General features: G+C 38.1%; 1 protein-coding gene across 2 annotated transcripts; it reads right to left on the bottom strand.

The window, feature by feature from the left end:
* Positions 1–10,245: 10,245 nt before the first annotated feature.
* LOC117335535 lies at positions 10,246–17,544 on the bottom strand. 2 transcript variants are annotated; one of them, XM_033895606.1, is made up of 3 exons: positions 17,312–17,544; positions 16,638–16,794; positions 10,246–11,467 (listed from the first exon to the last, which is right to left on the bottom strand). In XM_033895606.1, exon 3 carries the CDS (start codon positions 11,413–11,415, stop codon positions 10,540–10,542), a length of 876 nt encoding a protein of 291 aa, XP_033751497.1. In that variant the 5' UTR covers positions 11,416–11,467; positions 16,638–16,794; positions 17,312–17,544; the 3' UTR covers positions 10,246–10,539. The 2 variants fall into 2 exon arrangements, with proteins under 2 accessions (XP_033751497.1, XP_033751496.1); XM_033895605.1 differs by lacking the exon at positions 16,638–16,794.
* Positions 17,545–18,568: the final 1,024 nt, after the last annotated feature.

Genomic DNA, 18,568 nt, shown 5'->3' with positions numbered 1-18,568 from the left:
ACTCTGTCAGGGCTGTAGTCCTATTGGGATACTGTTTACTCTGTCAGAGCTGTAGTCCTATTGGGGTACTGTTTATCTGTCAGGGCTGTAGTCCTATTGGGATACTGTTTATCTGTCAGGACTGTAGTCCTATTGGGATACTGTTTACTCTGTCCGGGCTATAGTCCTATTGGGGTACTGTTTACTCTGTCGGGGCTGTAGTCCTATTGGGGTACTGTTTACTCTGTCAGGGCTGTAGTCCTATTGGGATACTGTTTACTCTGTCAGGGCTGTAGTCCTATTGGGATACTGTTTACTCTGTCAGAGCTGTAGTCCTATTGGGATACTGTTTACTCTGTCAGGGCTGTAGTCCTATTGGGATACTGTTTATCTGTCAGGGCTATAGTCCTATTGGGATACTGTTTATCTGTCGGGGCTGTAGTCCTATTGGGATACTGTTTACTCTGTCAGGACTGTAGTCCTATTGGGATACTGTTTACTCTGTCAGGGCTGTAGTCCTATTGGGATACTGTTTATCTGTCAGGGCTATAGTCCTATTGGGATACTGTTTATCTGTCGGGGCTGTAGTCCTATTGGGATACTGTTTACTCTGTCAGGACTGTAGTCCTATTGGGATACTGTTTACTCTGTCAGGGCTGTAGTCCTATTGGGATACTGTTTACTCTGTCAGGGCTGTAGTCCTATTGGGATACTGTTTACTCTGTCAGGGCTGTAGTCCTATTGGGATACTGTTTACTCTGTCAGGGCTGTAGTCCTATTGGGATACTGTTTACTCTGTCAGGGCTGTAGTCCTATTGGGATACTGTTTACTCTGTCAGAGCTGTAGTCCTATTGGGGTACTATTTACTCTGTCAGAGCTGTAGTCCTATTGGGGTACTGTTTACTCTGTCAGGACTGTAGTCCTATTGGGATACTGTTTACTCTGTCAGAGCTGTAGTCATATTGGGGTACTGTTTACTCTGTCAGGGCTGTAGTCCTATTGGGATACTGTTTACTCTGTCGGGGCTGTAGTCCTATTGGGATACTGTTTACTCTGTCAGAGCTGTAGTCCTATTGGGATACTGTTTACTCTGTCAGGGCTGTAGTCCTATCTGGGATACTATTTACTCTGTCAGGGCTGTAGTCCCATTGGGGTACTGTTTACTCTGTCAGGGCTGTAGTCCTATTGGGATACTGTTTACTCTGTCAGGACTGTAGTCCTCTTGGGATACTGTTTACTCTGTCAGGACTGTAGTCCTATTGGGATACTGTTTACTCTGTCGGGGCTGTAGTCCTATTGGGATACTGTTTACTCTGTCAGGGCTGTAGTCCTATTGGGATACTGTTTACTCTGTCAGAGCTGTAGTCCTATTGGGATACTGTTTACTCTGTCAGGGCTGTAGTCCTATTGGGATACTGTTTACTCTGTCAGGACTGTAGTCCTATTGGGATACTGTTTACTCTGTCAGAGCTGTAGTCCTATTGGGATACTGTTTACTCTGTCAGAGCTGTAGTCCTATTGGGATACTGTTTACTCTGTCAGGGCTGTAGTTCTATTGGGATACTGTTTACTCTGTCAGGGCTGTAATCCTATTGGGATACTGTTTACTCTGTCAGGGCTGTAATCCTATTGGGATACTGTTTACTCTGTCAGGACTGTAGTCCTATTGGGATACTGTTTACTCTGTCAGGACTGTAGTCCTATTGGGATACTGTTTACTCTGTCAGGACTGTAGTCCTATTGGGATACTGTTTACTCTGTCAGGGCTGTAGTCCTATTGGGATACTGTTTACTCTGTTAGAGCTGTAGTCCTATTGGGATACTGTTTACTCTGTCAGGACTGTAGTCCTATTGGGATACTGTTTACTCTGTCAGGACTGTAGTCCTATTGGGATACTGTTTATCTGTCAGGGCTGTAGTCCTATTGGGATACTGTTTATCTGTCAGGGCTGTAGTCCTATTGGGATACTGTTTACTCTGTCAGGGCTGTAGTCCTATTGGGATACTGTTTACTCTGTTAGAGCTGTAGTCCTATTGGGATACTGTTTACTCTGTCAGGGCTATAGTCCTATTGGGATACTGTTTACTCTGTCAGGACTGTAGTCCTATTGGGATACTGTTTACTCTGTCAGGACTGTAGTCCTATTGGGATACTGTTTACTCTGTCAGAGCTGTAGTCCTATTGGGATACTGTTTACTCTGTCAGAGCTGTAGTCCTATTGGGGTACTGTTTACTCTGTCAGGGCTGTAGTCCTATTGGGGTACTGTTTACTCTGTCAGGGCTGTAGTCCTATTGGGATACTGTTTACTCTGTCAGGACTGTAGTCCTATTGGGATACTGTTTACTCTGTCAGGGCTGTAGTCCTATTGGGATACTGTTTACTCTGTCGGGGCTGTAGTCCTATTGGGATACTGTTTACTCTGTCAGGGCTGTAGTCCTATTGGGGTACTGTTTACTCTGTTAGAGCTGTAGTCCTATTGGGATACTGTTTACTCTGTCAGGGCTGTAGTCCTATTGGGATACTGTTTACTCTGTCAGGGCTGTAGTCCTATTGGGATACTGTTTACTCTGTTAGAGCTGTAGTCCTATTGGGATACTGTTTACTCTGTCAGGGCTGTAGTCCTATTGGGATACTGTTTACTCTGTCGGGGCTGTAGTCCTATTGGGATACTGTTTATCTGTCGGGGCTGTAGTCCTATTGGGATACTGTTTACTCTGTCAGGGCTGTAGTCCTATTGGGATACTATTTACTCTGTCAGAGCTGTAGTCCTATTGGGATACTGTTTACTCTGTCGGGGCTGTAGTCCTATTGGGGTACTGTTTACTCTGTCAGGGCTGTAGTCCTATTGGGATACTGTTTACTCTGTCGGGGCTGTAGTCCTATTGGGGTACTGTTTACTCTGTCAGGGCTGTAGTCCTATTGGGATACTGTTTACTCTGTCAGGGCTGTAGTCCTATTGGGATACTGTTTACTCTGTCGGGGCTGTAGTCCTATTGGGGTACTGTTTACTCTGTCAGTGCTGTAGTCCTATTGGGATACTGTTTATCTGTCGGGGCTGTAGTCCTATTGGGATACTGTTTACTCTGTCGGGGCTGTAGTCCTATTGGGATACTGTTTACTCTGTCGGGGCTGTAGTCCTATTGGGGTACTGTTTACTCTGTCAGGGCTGTAGTCCTACTGGGATACTGTTTACTCTGTCGGGGCTGTAGTCCTATTGGGGTACTGTTTACTCTGTCGGGGCTGTAGTCCTATTGGGATACTGTTTACTCTGTCGGGGCTGTAGTCCTATTGGGGTACTGTTTACTCTGTCAGGGCTGTAGTCCTATTGGGATACTGTTTACTCTGTCGGGGCTGTAGTCCTATTGGGATACTGTTTACTCTGTCGGGGCTGTAGTCCTATTGGGGTACTGTTTACTCTGTCAGGGCTGTAGTCCTATTGGGGTACTGTTTACTCTGTCAGGACTGTAGTCCTATTGGGATACTGTTTATCTGTCAGGGCTGTAGTCCTATTTGGATAATGTTTACTCTGTCAGGGCTGTAGTCCTATTGGGATACTGTTTATCTGTCAGGACTGTAGTCCTATTGGGATACTGTTTATCTGTCAGGGCTCTAGTCCTATTGGGATACTGTTTACTCTGTCAGGACTGTAGTCCTATTGGGATACTGTTTACTCTGTCAGAGCTGTAGTCCTATTGGGATACTGTTTACTCTGTCGGGGCTGTAGTCCTATTGGGGTACTGTTTACTCTGTCAGGACTGTAGTCCTATTGGGGTACTGTTTACTCTGTCAGGGCTGTAGTCCTATTGGGATACTGTTTACTCTGTCAGGGCTGTAGTCCTATTGGGGTACTGTTTACTCTGTCAGGACTGTAGTCCTATTGGGATACTGTTTACTCTGTCAGGGCTGTAGTCCTATTGGGATACTGTTTACTCTGTCAGGGCTGTAGTCCTATTGGGATACTGTTTACTCTGTCAGGGCTGTAGTCCTATTGGGGATACTGTTACCTCTGGCATAGGGCTGTAGTCCTATTGGGATACTGTTACTCTGTCAGGGCTGTAGTCCTATTGGGGTACTGTTCTGTCAGAGCTGTAGTCCTATTGGGATACTATTTACTCTGTCAGGGCTGTAGTCCTATTGGGATACTGTTTACTCTGTCAGGGCTATAGTCCTATTGGGATACTGTTTATCTGTCAGAGCTGTAGTCCTATTGGGATACTGTTTACTCTGTCAGAGCTGTAGTCCTATTGGGATACTGTTTACTCTGTCAGGGCTATAGTCCTATTGGGATACTGTTTATCTGTCAGAGCTGTAGTCCTATTGGGGTACTCTTTACTCTGTCAGAGCTGTAGTCCTATTGGGATACTTTTTACTCTGTCAGAGCTGTAGTCCCATTGGGATACTGTTTACTCTGTCAGAGCTGTAGTCCTATTGGGGTACTGTTTACTCTGTCAGAGCTGTAGTCCCATTGGGGTACTGTTTACTCTGTCAGGGCTGTAGTCCTATTGGGGTACTGTTTACTCTGTCGGGGCTGTAGTCCTATTGGGGTACTATTTACTCTGTCGGGGCTGTAGTCCTATTGGGGTACTGTTTACTCTGTCAGGGCTGTAGTCCTATCTGGGATACTGTTTACTCTGTCAGGGCTGTAGTCCTATTGGGATACTATTTACTCTGTCAGGGCTGTAGTCCTATTGGGATACTGTTTACTCTGTCAGGGCTGTAGTCCTATTGGGATACTATTTACTCTGTCAGGGCTGTAGTCCTATTTGGATACTGTTTACTCTGTCAGGGCTGTAGTCCTATTGGGATACTGTTTACTCTGTCAGGGCTGTAGTCCTATTGGGGTACTGTTTACTCTGTCAGAGCTGTAGTCCTATTGGGGTACTATTTACTCTGTCAGAGCTGTAGTCCTATTGGGGTACTGTTTACTCTGTCAGGACTGTAGTCCTATTGGGATACTGTTTACTCTGTCAGAGCTGTAGTCATATTGGGGTACTGTTTACTCTGTCAGGGCTGTAGTCCTATTGGGGTACTGTTTACTCTGTCAGGACTGTAGTCCTATTGGGATACTGTTTACTCTGTCAGGGCTGTAGTCCTATTGGGATACTGTTTACTCTGTCAGGGCTGTAGTCCTATTGGGATACTGTTTACTCTGTCAGGACTGTAGTCCTATTGGGATACTGTACTCTGTCAGGGCTGTAGTCCTATTGGGGTACTGTTTACTCTGTCAGAGCTGTAGTCCTATTGGGATACTGTTTACTCTGTCAGGGCTGTAGTCCTATTGGGATACTGTTTACTCTGTCAGGGCTGTAGTCCTATTGGGGTACTGTTTACTCTGTCAGGGCTGTAGTCCTATTGGGATACTGTTTACTCTGTCGGGGCTGTAGTCCTATTGGGATACTGTTTACTCCAGAAGTGGAATTAATGGAATGTGGACTTTGAAACCCCCCAGAGATCTTTTGATTAACTTTGAACATCCGCTCCTAAAAAATTTCTTCTACCCAAGCGTTTGATTTACAAGTGTACTCTTTACACTACCACTCTGTTCTAAACGATGATCGAAAGCTTTATTTTCCAAGAAAGGTGTGTGGCGTTATAAGTACATTGTCGTCAACGCACGAATAGGGAAAGGTAAATACATCGAGGATAAAATCGTGAAAATGATTGAATTTCTTACATCTTTGTTTGAATGACCAGATCTTCCAACTGGCTACTAAGTATTGTCATATACTAAAGTATATACACGGGAACAAACCATGCTCCTCTGTTGGCAGACTTGTTTTTTGTTTTCAGAAGAGGCTGATGATATTGATGAGCTTATCAGAACTGGTAGCAGATCTTGCAAAGTCCTTCAATTTATAAAAACTGTATTGGCCAAGTCAATCGGATACCCCGTAGAACTTGAAAGCCGCCTACCTAATTACAATGTAACCAGCAGGGACAACTTACAACTAAGCTATCTGATAAGCGCGATAGTTTTGTTTTCCCGATGGCAATGGTTATAATTGTTCACTTCCAGAAAGTAACATTCATATCCAAGTTGATTCGATATTCAATGCCTTGTTCCCATTATTACAATTTCTGTGACAGATATTGATCAAAATGTGAACCCGATAGTGACGAAAGATCAACCAGGTAAATGACATGACTAACATAGACTATATCAAAGTTTACACGGCACATAACAGTGTACTTAACTGTTTCCTGTGGAGATCATCACTATACGACCAAACATTATCAATGGTGATACTGTGGTCCTTTTACTATCGTTATTCCAGTTGATAATGAAAACAATGACAGTGTTATTAGAGCGATGGAAACAAACATTTTGTAATGTTGACGACTCTGTCATTATAATATAGGTACACACATTTCTTTTCGTATTAAAGTAGTCTGGATTACCTCCCTTGTTCTCGATCCAGCCCAAGACTAAACATCTTTAAGGGCGATAACTGCACCGTGTTTGAATGCATTCCATTCAATTTCAAAACGAATCATTTGCGTTGACACCTGTATACATCTCAACACCTTGTAATATTTCCTGGTAATATTTAGCACGTCGGTTAAGAGTAACCATGAGTTCTTGCTGTTTGGTCAGTGGCGGCTTCCCAACTCAAAACTGTGAAGATTTTGTGATACACATACAGTTACAAATTACAATAATGTTGAGATATATCCAATCTTTAAATTTTACTATATATATATGTTGGATTTAACCCCCTCCCCCCCTAAAACTCACTGTTAATATTTTTTTGGGGTAATTGAAAGACCTCAGTATACAACTCTTTGGTATAAACAATCATTCGAGATCTCTGAGTAATGTAACAAAATAGTGCTGAAAATAAAGTTTTATTATTGTTTCATTTTTAATGTTATGGATATTGCTTTTATTTCTGAATCAAAACTAACTTTGTTTATCGACATCTATTTATGAATGATTATATTTCCTTTATTTTGAGATATGTTTTATACAGGTGATGTCGCCTATATGCGAACACACAAGGTAAGTTATCTAAAGTTTTGTAACAAAATAACACAAAAATAAGTATGTAAATATGTGATTTATTCTCGATTACAGTCATTGATTTCTGAGTGTACTTTATATGAAATACTGATATTATCTCGTTGTTTTATGAGACATCATGGAGGTCGCCACATTATATACAGATTTATCTCAACATTTTCCATGTTCTATTATCTTGCTTATTAACTTTTCTACAGTATTTCCATTTTACATGTGCTAGATTTCCATGTCAGCACATAAGGTATGCTTTTGACTACCTTGATTAGTATGAGTTCTCTTGATATATACAATCTTATTTATATATATTTATATATTTGCGTTTCTAAGGTTTAACAGATATATGATATGATATATAACTATTTTTAAGTCACACGATAATGTAAAAGTATATCTCACAAATTGTTTTACTTCATATCCTTTGGTGTCTTTGATAATCAATATTGCCACATATGTACCATATCGCCTATTGGTTTGTAATTTGTACTTGTGTTGTTGATGTGAGTTATCGCCTTTTGCTTTTGGGTTTGTATTTGTGTTGAAGTTGATGTAAGTCATCGCCTTTGGTTTGATGTAAGTCATCGCCTTTTGGTTTGATGTAAGTCATCGCCTTTTGGTTTGATGTAAGTCATCGCCTTTTGGTTTGATGTAAGTCATCGCCTTTTGGTTTGATGTAAGTCATCGCCTTTTGGTTTGATGCAAGTCGTCGCCTTTTGGTTTGGGGTCTGTACTTGTGTTGATGGTGATGATGAAAAGTCATCGCCTTTTGGTTTTTGGTCTGTACTTGTATTGATGTAGGTTATCGTCTTTTGGTTTTGGGTTTGTGTTGATGTGATGTTGATTTAAGTTATCGCCTTTTTTTGGGTCTGTGTTTGTGTTGATGTTGATGTGAGTTATCGCCTTTCTGTTTGGGATCTTTGCTTGTGTTGATGTTGATTGTTGATGCAAGTTATCGCCATTTGGTTTTGAGTGTTTGTGTTGATGTGAGGTTTTACTGCTTCATTGCCTAAGAAATATCTTGTATGACTTTGTACAATCCTTGAGATTGCAGATGTAAACGCAGCTGGTGGACGGGGCACTCCTCCAGGTTATCGTAATCAGCTTGTCACAACTTAATTAATTCGAATAGTGACACGGTCTAGAATATACACATTTATCTATTGTTATTTTTTCTTCAATTTCAATATTGAAAATTATGAAATTTATTGAAAATTACACATTTCATTGAATCGTGGGTCTTTGCACCTACCCATCCAGATGTTGACATTTCTTTTGATCTACTGTCAAGTCAGGTATTTTAGTGGAGTTAAAATTTCGTGGTTTTCTCTAAAAATGCTTTTTCGTGGTGATATGAAATCGTTGATAAAGAATATCGTCATGTATGTACTTTGAATTTTTTAGTAATGCGTGGACATCTTAATTGTGCATCAAGTATACCCACGAAATAAACGAAAATTAAACCTGCATGAATGAAGTTCGGCTCGTCTACATTGTGTACTTACCCCAGATACGAGGGCTGATTGATATGTTGTGAGCCTCGTATTGAAGGAGGTACTCAAGGATGATCTTTTTAAGTCCTACTATTCTATTACTATATATGGCCATGTACCCAAGGACGATTCTCATTTGGTTAGTTTATATCGACGAGGTAGCACTTTAAAGCAAACAAGACAAGCTACTTTTGCAAAATGGACAAAATCGGTGAAAGAACAGTGATACAGTATTTGCATAAAAAAGGTTAAACACCTAAGGATATCCATAATGATATGGTAGCAACACTAGGGAAATATGCCCCTTCATATGCTACAGTGAAAAGGTGGGTGGCGGAATTTAAACGCGGCCGAAAGAGCCTTGAGGATGACCCCCCGTCCTGAAAGGACTGTCAGAATTGGTCAATAAAGTTCATGATATTGATATGACTGACAGACGAGTCGCAGAAGATATATAGCCAGTAGATTTGGCATTTCACAGGAAAGAGTACATTCCATTCTGACAGAGGATCTTGCAATGAGAAAGCTTTCGGCCCGATGGGTACCAATACTCCTGACAGTTGATCAGAAGCAAACCAGTACAGGCGCACAGTATCGCGTGCTAATCTTAACCTTTTTCAGGAAGATGCTGCCAAGTTTCTTAAGAGATTGGTCACTATGGATGAAACATGGGTCCATCATTTTACCCCAGAGGCCAAACAACAATCGAACAATGGAAACACCCTTGCTTTCCCCCGCCAAAGAAGGCAGATACTGTTCTATCAGCTGGGAAGGTTATGGCCTTGGTTTCTTGGAATGCAGATGGTATTCTGCTGATAGATTATCTCCAAAAGTGACAAACAATCAATGGCACATACTATGATTCACTTCCGAGGCAGTTACGGGAAAATATTATACTGAAGTGCCGCGGAAAGCTCACTAAAGGTGTGCTGTTCCATCAGGACAATGCTCCTGTTCACAAGTTTGTCATTGCCATGACTGCCATTCACGCCAAGGAGAGGGTTCTATAAAAGTGGCATTGAGGCCCTTAAACACCGCTGGCAAAAGTCTATAGATACTGAAGGGGATTATGTTGAAAAATAATATGATACGTCCGGCAACATTCAAATCCTTCAATATGAGGATCGCAACATATCAATCCGCCCTCGTACACTACATATTTTACCATATGGTTGATCTAAAGCGTCTCTTTCTATCTAAGGCCTGTTTCGTATAATATTAAAAACATCAGGCCCATGTTTCATCATTATTTCTTAACCTGATTAAGGGAATTCCTAAACTTAAAATATCCATAGAAATTACTTCTCTTGACTTTCCCTTAAAACAAATAATGCATTTCGATGAGTAATTTTTAAGTTAAGGGATTTCCTTAAGTTAAAGAACGTTAGTAAACTGTTGTCTGATTTTGTATGGACTCGAGAGTGGGTAGAGTGGATGTGAAAAATGAAAATTGTAAGCATTTACCAAATTAACACTTATTCTATAATGATGAAATGCAAAATTTGCTCAATTTTTCATGTATGTTAAATATACTATCTTTTAATCGGAACTGCCCAGATGTGCTTCAACGTTCGTTGAGTTCAGAGAGTGCTATGTGTTGCGGCTTGAAATAACAATAGAGAAGGTCACGTACACAATAGATATGTTTCCGGCCTTCGCCTTTTATAACGGTCTAAGTTCTGTTGATTGGCAAAGTGCAAAGTAGAGACAAGTAAATAAATAAATAAATAAATAGATAAATAAAAAAAAACATAATTAAGTGTAGACAAAACATTTTATACAATTCGTTAACAATTTCAACAATGGAGTAAACCCAGCAATGAGTGACAAATAGAGTAAGTTATGGAAGAACTATCGGAATGACCTTAAATGTATCTATTACAAAAGGTAAATATTCATCCATATAAATGTAATAATTTGCATATAATTAACTAGTGTGAATCCTATGATTGTACCGGAACAATCTTAGGAGTTTCATCCTTGGTAAAGCTGCTGTGTTTAGCCATATTACTTCCCAGCGAATCAGAATTCTTATCACTTTCTGGCACATTAACAAATCCAGTTGTCTCCCTTTGAAATCCATTTGCCTCTGGTACTTGTTTTGTAGGTTGTGGATGATGCCGAGGTTGGTTTACTGGATTTCGATGTCGAATTCTTGTTTCCTGAGTGAATTGTTCTAGTGGAAGACGCTGAGCTTAGAACACTTTCCACTTCTTTGACATAGTCCTGAACTTTCCCGTAAAGTTTGAAGCGTTCCCCATGACATTTCCCGAGCTTGCGCAGTCTGCTTAAGGCAAACATTCTCCGTCTTGTAATAGAATCAACCCATTTCTCAAACTTTGCTTTGTCTTTTACAATTTCGTCTCTCCTCTGTTCGATCATATGGTCGAATGCCTTACTTTCCTCCTCTGTAATCAATAACTCCGGATCGTACATATCTACGTCGTCATCGTTGATCGGGTCAATATCAACGATAGCGTTTGATTGGGCAAGGCCGTTTGATTTTGCAGGAACAGACTTGGTTTCTATCACATTTCCAACTATTTTTGGTTTGATTTCCTTGTTATTCTCCCCACTGTTACTTTTATTGGGTTCACTAGCATTTTCTTGCGATTGCACTTCCTGTTCCGGTTTTTCTGTCGGAAGAGACGATTGTTTAACATCGTCATTGTTTGCATCAGTTTTAACACTTTCATTGTTGTCAGTTGAAGATTTTGATGTCACATCTTCATTGCTTTTTACGTTTGATGAATCAGATGGTTCTGGTGTTAGGTTTGCAATTATTTTGGCGTCTGTGGTATCGTCCTTTGTTTCATTTGCACTTTCCACCTTTTTATTTTCGTCTTTCCTCGGACTTGTAATCCATGGTTCCGTAACAGATTTGTTTCTGGACAGCTTTTCATCACTAGCAGACGCCATTCTCATCCAGTTTCAAATCAACGAACGCTGTTTCCCTTGCTATGCAATTAACGTCATCCTGCAAAGATACATAAACTTGATTAATTTCCTCATATTACAAAACAAACCATTCTCTTCCTGAGTTCCATACCTCACAACGTCATCCCCCACGGAGAACTTAATGGTTTTCCTATAACATGCATTGTTCCGTATGAACGGAAAGTATCTGATTTTGACGTTGTAATCTCGCGTGATCTCGTTTACCAGGGATTACAGTAGTTAAGATCCCTGCGGGAATTTCAAAGTCATTAGTTGCTGTTCTGGTTAGCTTTTTCTGTGAAATGAAATAAGAAAAAGGAATGATGGTTTCCTTGAAAATTAAACAGTGATTTATGTTTAGCCTAGCATCGTATTAGATAGCTTAATACCGATACAAAGTGAAACCATTTTGATTACATAGGGTCTGATAAAACAAATCCAATGATGTCCGGTTTTGCACTACATCAAGCTCATCGGCACTGATGAAGTACTTAGCTAGCGCCATATATATATAGTGAGAATCACGCTAACACCTCATCAAAGTCAGTTTCCAGAAACATTCATTAAGTGGGAGTCTTATGCAAACAAATTGGGTTGGACGGATGGATATCGTGTATGTATTAATTCCCTAGCGGAATTGTCCATCGAGAAAATTATTCATTAGTTTCCACCAAGCCGTGTGTGTTGAAGCATGGACCTCGGATTTATTGTCTCTCTTTGTATGCTATTTACTCTCTTGGTGTATATGATATTTCAAACTGTTATAAACACAAAATTAGTTACTTTAGTATAAAACGTGAAAAGATACAATCTGATGACGAATTCAGTTCTATAACACAGTCAGATTAAATATCCATCATCGTTAATTAATACTTTGCTAAAACATATTTCATCCCAAAATATACACCTTATCTTGGATCAAAATTCTTTGTAATCATCACTTTTGAACGAATAATTATTGAGTAATTGTGTAGGCGTCGTCTTGGTACATATGTCTATCCCACTTACAAGCCATAGCAGTCCTTTTTACTAAACAACCGGGAAACATGGCGTGAATGACTATTAACCATTCTTAACACGACGTTACTCGACGAACTGTAGCTGTGTTAAATCGGTCATTCATTTCAAAATCATTTCTCCGGAACTTAAACATCGTATTCCACTCCGGAGACTGTAGTGACCACACCACACTCGTTGTTTATTCATGATTGTGTTTGTTTAAAAGCATTCAGTTGCCTAGAGAGAAATGCCTCGTTTAAACGAAGCTCGTTCTACTGTTTGATAAGCTTTGTGTATATCGCTATATATATCCAATACTATAGGATTGAAATGAATTGCAATGGTAATGATACCCAGGATATAGATAAAGCTTATCAGCGGAATTGTCGAATGATATGCAAATATAAATTATGTCATTGATATTTTTAAAAGGTCAACATTTACGTAAACGGTATATTCCTTCGTGGTTAACTCAAGGAAATCAAGTAATTATGTTTTCATATATAAACAAAATTTAATATGAGGAAATTAAAGTAAGATCCATTCAATAACACATTATTATTCATTCATTTGTAAATCGTGCTTATTGAACATGAATGTAAGGAATGAGTTAAGCGATGAATAGTTTTTAACTTCTCTATATAAAGTACTGTATACCTGTTTTTTTTCGCCCCAGGTTATTTTCGCCCTTGAGCATCACAAAAGATATAGTATTTTGTATTTAAAATACCAAGGTATACAGTCTAAAAAGTATTACAATAAGTATACATTCCATAATAACGAAGTTAAACCTCTATACAGTATAATATGAAAAATACCTATTATAAAGATTGTTCAACAGACTCTGTAAAAAAACTTATGATCGATTAATTGGTAATAGAACACTGGTAAAACTTCACCATACATCCGTTTCGTTCCTGTACGACTCGTCAGTAATGAATATAAAACTTCACCATACATCCGTTTCGCCCCCCTACGATTCGTCAGTAATGAATATAAAACTTCTCTATACATCCGTTTCGTCCCTCTACGACTCATCAGTGATGAATATAAAACTTCACCATCCCCCAGAATGTCTATTATACTAGATGTAACAATAATACAATTTCAAATAGCTGATAAAATAAAGAATTGCCACCATTTCTCTTCTCCTAATGTATTGATGCATGACAATAATACAACTACAATTAGTTCCATGTTGAAGTAAAGAAAGAATTACCAATATTTTCCTTCTAAATTATTGGGATATGACAATAATACAATTTCAAATAGCTCCATATTGAAGTATAGAAAGAATTGCTAACATTTCCATTCTTCTAAGTTATTGGGTATGACAATAATAAAACTACAATTAAATCTGAATGTGACTATACTATACACATACCTTATTGTTACAGCGAGGAGGTAGCTACCGTCATGTCAATAAATGTTCCGGGTAAACATGTAAGATCACATCAAACACAATAAATAAAGGACAGCGAACATAACAACTATATACCCAGATTCAAGTCAGGAAGAGCACGGTCAGTTTACAGAGTAAATATATCACACAGTGTACAATGTGAAGTTACCAAATGCATTGGCATTTAGTTAGGAACTAAGAATGTAACAACTGGACTTCAGCATACACTACATAACCCCACGTTTGAAGTACTGTAGAATCACATTTCAGAGTACATTTAGTAGTTTGTAGTGCATTAAGCTGTGCAAGGAATACAGGGGCAGCTACCTGAAGCATAATCTACCTTTTGTTACCTTGTACCAAATCATGGTCGGTCACGTTTCTTAAATTTATGTTAAATTGCAAATACTGTATTGCCTGCTATGTGCTCCATGCTCGTAACATGAGTATCCAAACTGTGCATAGGTAAAACTAATATTTGTGTATATTGGTATTAGTAATTGAGACTTTGTAAGAACAATGTCAGTTTTAAAGGTAACCTTTTCGTCAGCTTCTAATGATATAAAATCATGTTTTCCTTGCTTTTAAACATGTTGTATTATGAATCTTAAGTGAACCGCATAGCGAGCAGTAATCTATTATTGTCAAGGACACATCAACTGTTATTTAATGCAATTTCGATAAAGTACATACCAGGTAAGTCAAAAGTCAAATTTTCTTACCTTTCACAGGATTTCGAACGCTGTCAGTTCTCTTATCGGATGTCTTAGTATATACAATATACGAGTATATCATAAATTCTTTTTAAGTGTTAGTTCACGTGTTCACAGGTGTTCAGCATGTCACGAGAGGTTTGCACGTGAATAGATCAACGAGAAGCCCACTGCACTGAATAAACTACTAAAATACATGAATTATTCAGTATTTAAAAATGACCTGTTTATTCACTCTGAATTATATTAATCCAAGTCTACAGGAGGTCTACACGATTAGTTATATATCTTTAGCAAACGTCAATCCTAAACATGATATCGTCTCATTTGAAAACTCATAAAACATGTCTTTTCGCTAATTTCAAATTCCGGGCTAAATAGGCTTTGGTACAACAAGTTTTTATAATAATGGGATTCGAAGGAATACCATAATATTGCGATTAAACACGTTGAGTTTTATCACACAGCATTGAATGTCTTCACGGTCTGTGCAATACAAATAAAAAAGATTAATATAATTTCCTTTGAGATTAGATATTCTACGGTCAGAAAGCATTTGAATTTTACCCATTGTAATAAAACGACAGTACGAACAAAATTATTGTGCAAAGAAATATATTAAAGAGTAAACATCGTATGGTCATTTGATGTAGTCGCTTATCAAGAACGTTCGAAAATTTAAACAGCAACTAAACTTTTATCATCTTAACGTCATTTGTAGATGGAACTTAGTTTCCCTTACTGCCAGTATGATTTGTATGATTTCCATATTTCATCAAAACCATAAATCATTGGTGTTATTCTTCTATCAACGGTGTTTTAAGTTAAAATTACAATTTGTGACATCTAAAAATCTTTTTTGTTTTTCCAACGTCCCTTCTGTAATTCAACACTAATGACACCTAGCATCACTAATGAGCCCTCAAAGGACGAAGCATATGTGTGATGTCCCTTGCATCACTAATGAGCCCTAAATGACGATACATCTGTGTGGTGTCCCTAGCATCATTGTTGAGTCACAAAAAGGACAAATTAATTGTATGATGTCTCTAACATCACTGATAAGCCCTAAAAGAACAAAACATCTGTTTGCTGTCTCTCGCATCACTGATGAACCCTAAAAGGACAAAACAACTGTATGATGCAGCTTTAGGCTCATAATATGACATACCATGTATCACTGAGACGCTTAGTTAGATACACGGAGTACACTGCATTCTGACCTTACAAAAGTTTGATAATCCTGAAAATCTGAAAAATCCGTCAAGACAGGACTTAAAGCTATTATAAGATATTTACATTGAATCTGTAATTTAGTAATCAATCAAAAGATCATATGCTCTCTTGTTATCACATCTGGGATACACTTGCTATGTTTGCTTGGTATTCTATGTCTTTTTAGGTTTTCATACTGGCCTCCTTACTTTGGTTTATTTTTGTCTTTCTGAATCAACCTAGTAGTACGTTTTTATATCACACCTGCCTGCTTTGTTCGGAGTGGTTAGTTATTAACGTGAGTGAAAACACACATTAAACCTTTACAGCGGTCAGTAATTGAGAATCTATTAGATAAAAATAAACAGACTTACTTTCTGAATTACATAAAATTCCCAACAACCGCTAAATTTATCATCTAACTAGCTAGCTTTATTACAATGACGATAAATTATATGATTTAGAATAACATCATACTTTTTACCTGTTTTGCACTAAAGCCACGAGGCAATTGAGTTGTAATGTTCTGCATATTAGGGGGAGAAAGAGTAGGGATATCATAGTCAACGAATGGTCAATGTGTCTAAAGCTCTATATAAGGGAGAGAAAGAATAGGGATATCATAGTCAAAGAGTGGTCAGTGTGTCTAAAGCTGTATATTGACATTACATAAACAAAGATCAAGGTGGCAAAGACCTGCATTAGGATCAGAAAGGTCAAAATACCAATGGCCTGTATAATTACATTGGTTACACAGAGAAAAGCACATCTCAAAAACATGTATATTGACATAAGATACAGAAAGGGCAAGAAAAGCCTCTAGATTGATATATAGAGAAACAATAAAATTTGACAATGAAGCATTAGAAGGTCATACTTACTTGATATACACAGGCATACCGGTGCTAATGACAATTCTTTTCATTGCAAGCTATGGTAATGCGATTCTCTAGGCAGAAACAGTAGAGTCGATTTCATGACGTACAGAAATATCTATAATCCGACCAGAAACGCCGGCTGACTTATCGAAGGATAGATCTAAAATATATTTAAGATGATTAGTTTTAGAAGCTAAATTAATTACTGCTTACCTTTGCGTATATCATCTCCTCTTTAATGTGACGATTGCTATTTATATATTTCAATCAGAAAAGGGTTTATGATTATTTTCTATCAGATTAAAATAAACATGAATACAAATGTTCTTAATTTTCATCTCACTTTTTTTTTATTTCAACGAACCAATACACAATGTCCACAGTGGTGAGACTTTAGCTTGTATGCGTCAACAAGACAATGCATATCGCCAAGTAATATATTCAGTATGCACACGTCGAGGCGTAGAAGTAAAATAAATCGTAGAGAATTTTCATGTCATCTATCTATCTATTTATCAAAGTATTTGATAATGGAAAGACACTTGTCATTTCTTATTGATAGTAACAAATATTTCCAGGTATGTTATGTTTGTTCTACTGAACAAATAACAGCGATTTCAAGCAATATAGTACACAGTCAAATTTGACTATATGATACAAATAAGTTAAATACTTACCTTTATCTTCCTTCCATGCCAATTCACATCTTCAAGTGAGTGTTGATCTTCACTCCAAGCTTGGTGCCTGTCACTGTGATGACGTTAGGTTGTAGACAGTAGTATGTATATATACGACAATAGTATCATTGTGTCACGTTAGACCGGTTTTAAAATGGATTTTTAAACCTCATAAAGTTTCCTGCTAAAGGTTACCCTTCGTCTATTGAAGTTTTATGGTGAATTCATGGGGTTAAGTGATCTTTATATCAAATATAATCTTCGGCCAATATGAGCAGCATTATAACTTTATATAGTGGAATTAGATTTTACATGAACCGCTGTTATGTGGGGCAAGGTATATCGAATCTTGCTATAGAAATGTGGACTAGTAACCTAATGAGCTTTTGCCTGTCCTCATTCAGTACCTTTAACCGCTGCAGGTGTAATCCTAATAAGCTTGGCACTTTGTATCAAAATATTCAAATGCATTATACTTTTACATTTCATGCTGTATTTATAGGTTTCTATACTCTCTGGAAATGAAGCATACATACTGTATGAACAAAGCAAAACATATGTTCATGTAACTATCCTATAAACAGAATAACAAGATCGGCTGTTTGTCTGATATACAAATACTTTCTATGGGGAACCGGTTCATACAAATGTATAGCATATTCAATTTTCGTTTGAGAAATCTTTAAAATATACAAGATATATCCCCATAAATCCTATCGTTATATATGACGAAACTTCCCATTCGTTTAAATATATAATAGTGTAGTGTAGAACTAACTACTGGATTTAGTTCCCAGTGGTCAGACTGTCTTACTTCCTCTCATTAGCTTTATTTTTGTTCTTTACTAATACAATTTTCCTGATTATTTAGGGTGTTCAGGTTGTTCATTGAAGGATTTCACACATTTCCCCCTCGTTCTTCTCGCGTTATTATTATCCTGTAAAGGTGTTTTAGAATTATGTTTGATTGTTGCGTTATGCGCTTTGCTTAATTTATATCGTAATGTTTTCCCGTCTAAACTTTATGATGCCCTCACTTCCATTTATTTCTCTTTGTCTTGGAAAATGAGACTTTGGATCAACATGCACATCGTGGTTTCGCCCGGCATATACTCGGTATTAATCTTCTGAATAATAGTGAACGGATGCGATAGAAGAATAACCGCAAATCATCCTTTTATGTTGTCCACCTCAGTGTGTCAAATATCTACAGAAATGAATAAAAAAAAATGAAAATAAATGAATGCTTTGGACATC

Source organism: Pecten maximus, chromosome 10 (genome assembly GCF_902652985.1).
Source record: "Pecten maximus chromosome 10, xPecMax1.1, whole genome shotgun sequence".
NCBI classification, from domain to species: Eukaryota; Metazoa; Mollusca; class Bivalvia; order Pectinida; family Pectinidae; genus Pecten; species Pecten maximus.
This window is presented reverse-complemented; position numbering and strand designations above follow the sequence as displayed.

Coding starts and splice junctions, on each gene's coding strand:
- LOC117335535 (XM_033895606.1), bottom strand. CDS start 11,415: ATGAGAATGGCGTCTGCTAGTGATGAAAAGCTGTCCAGAAACAAATCT.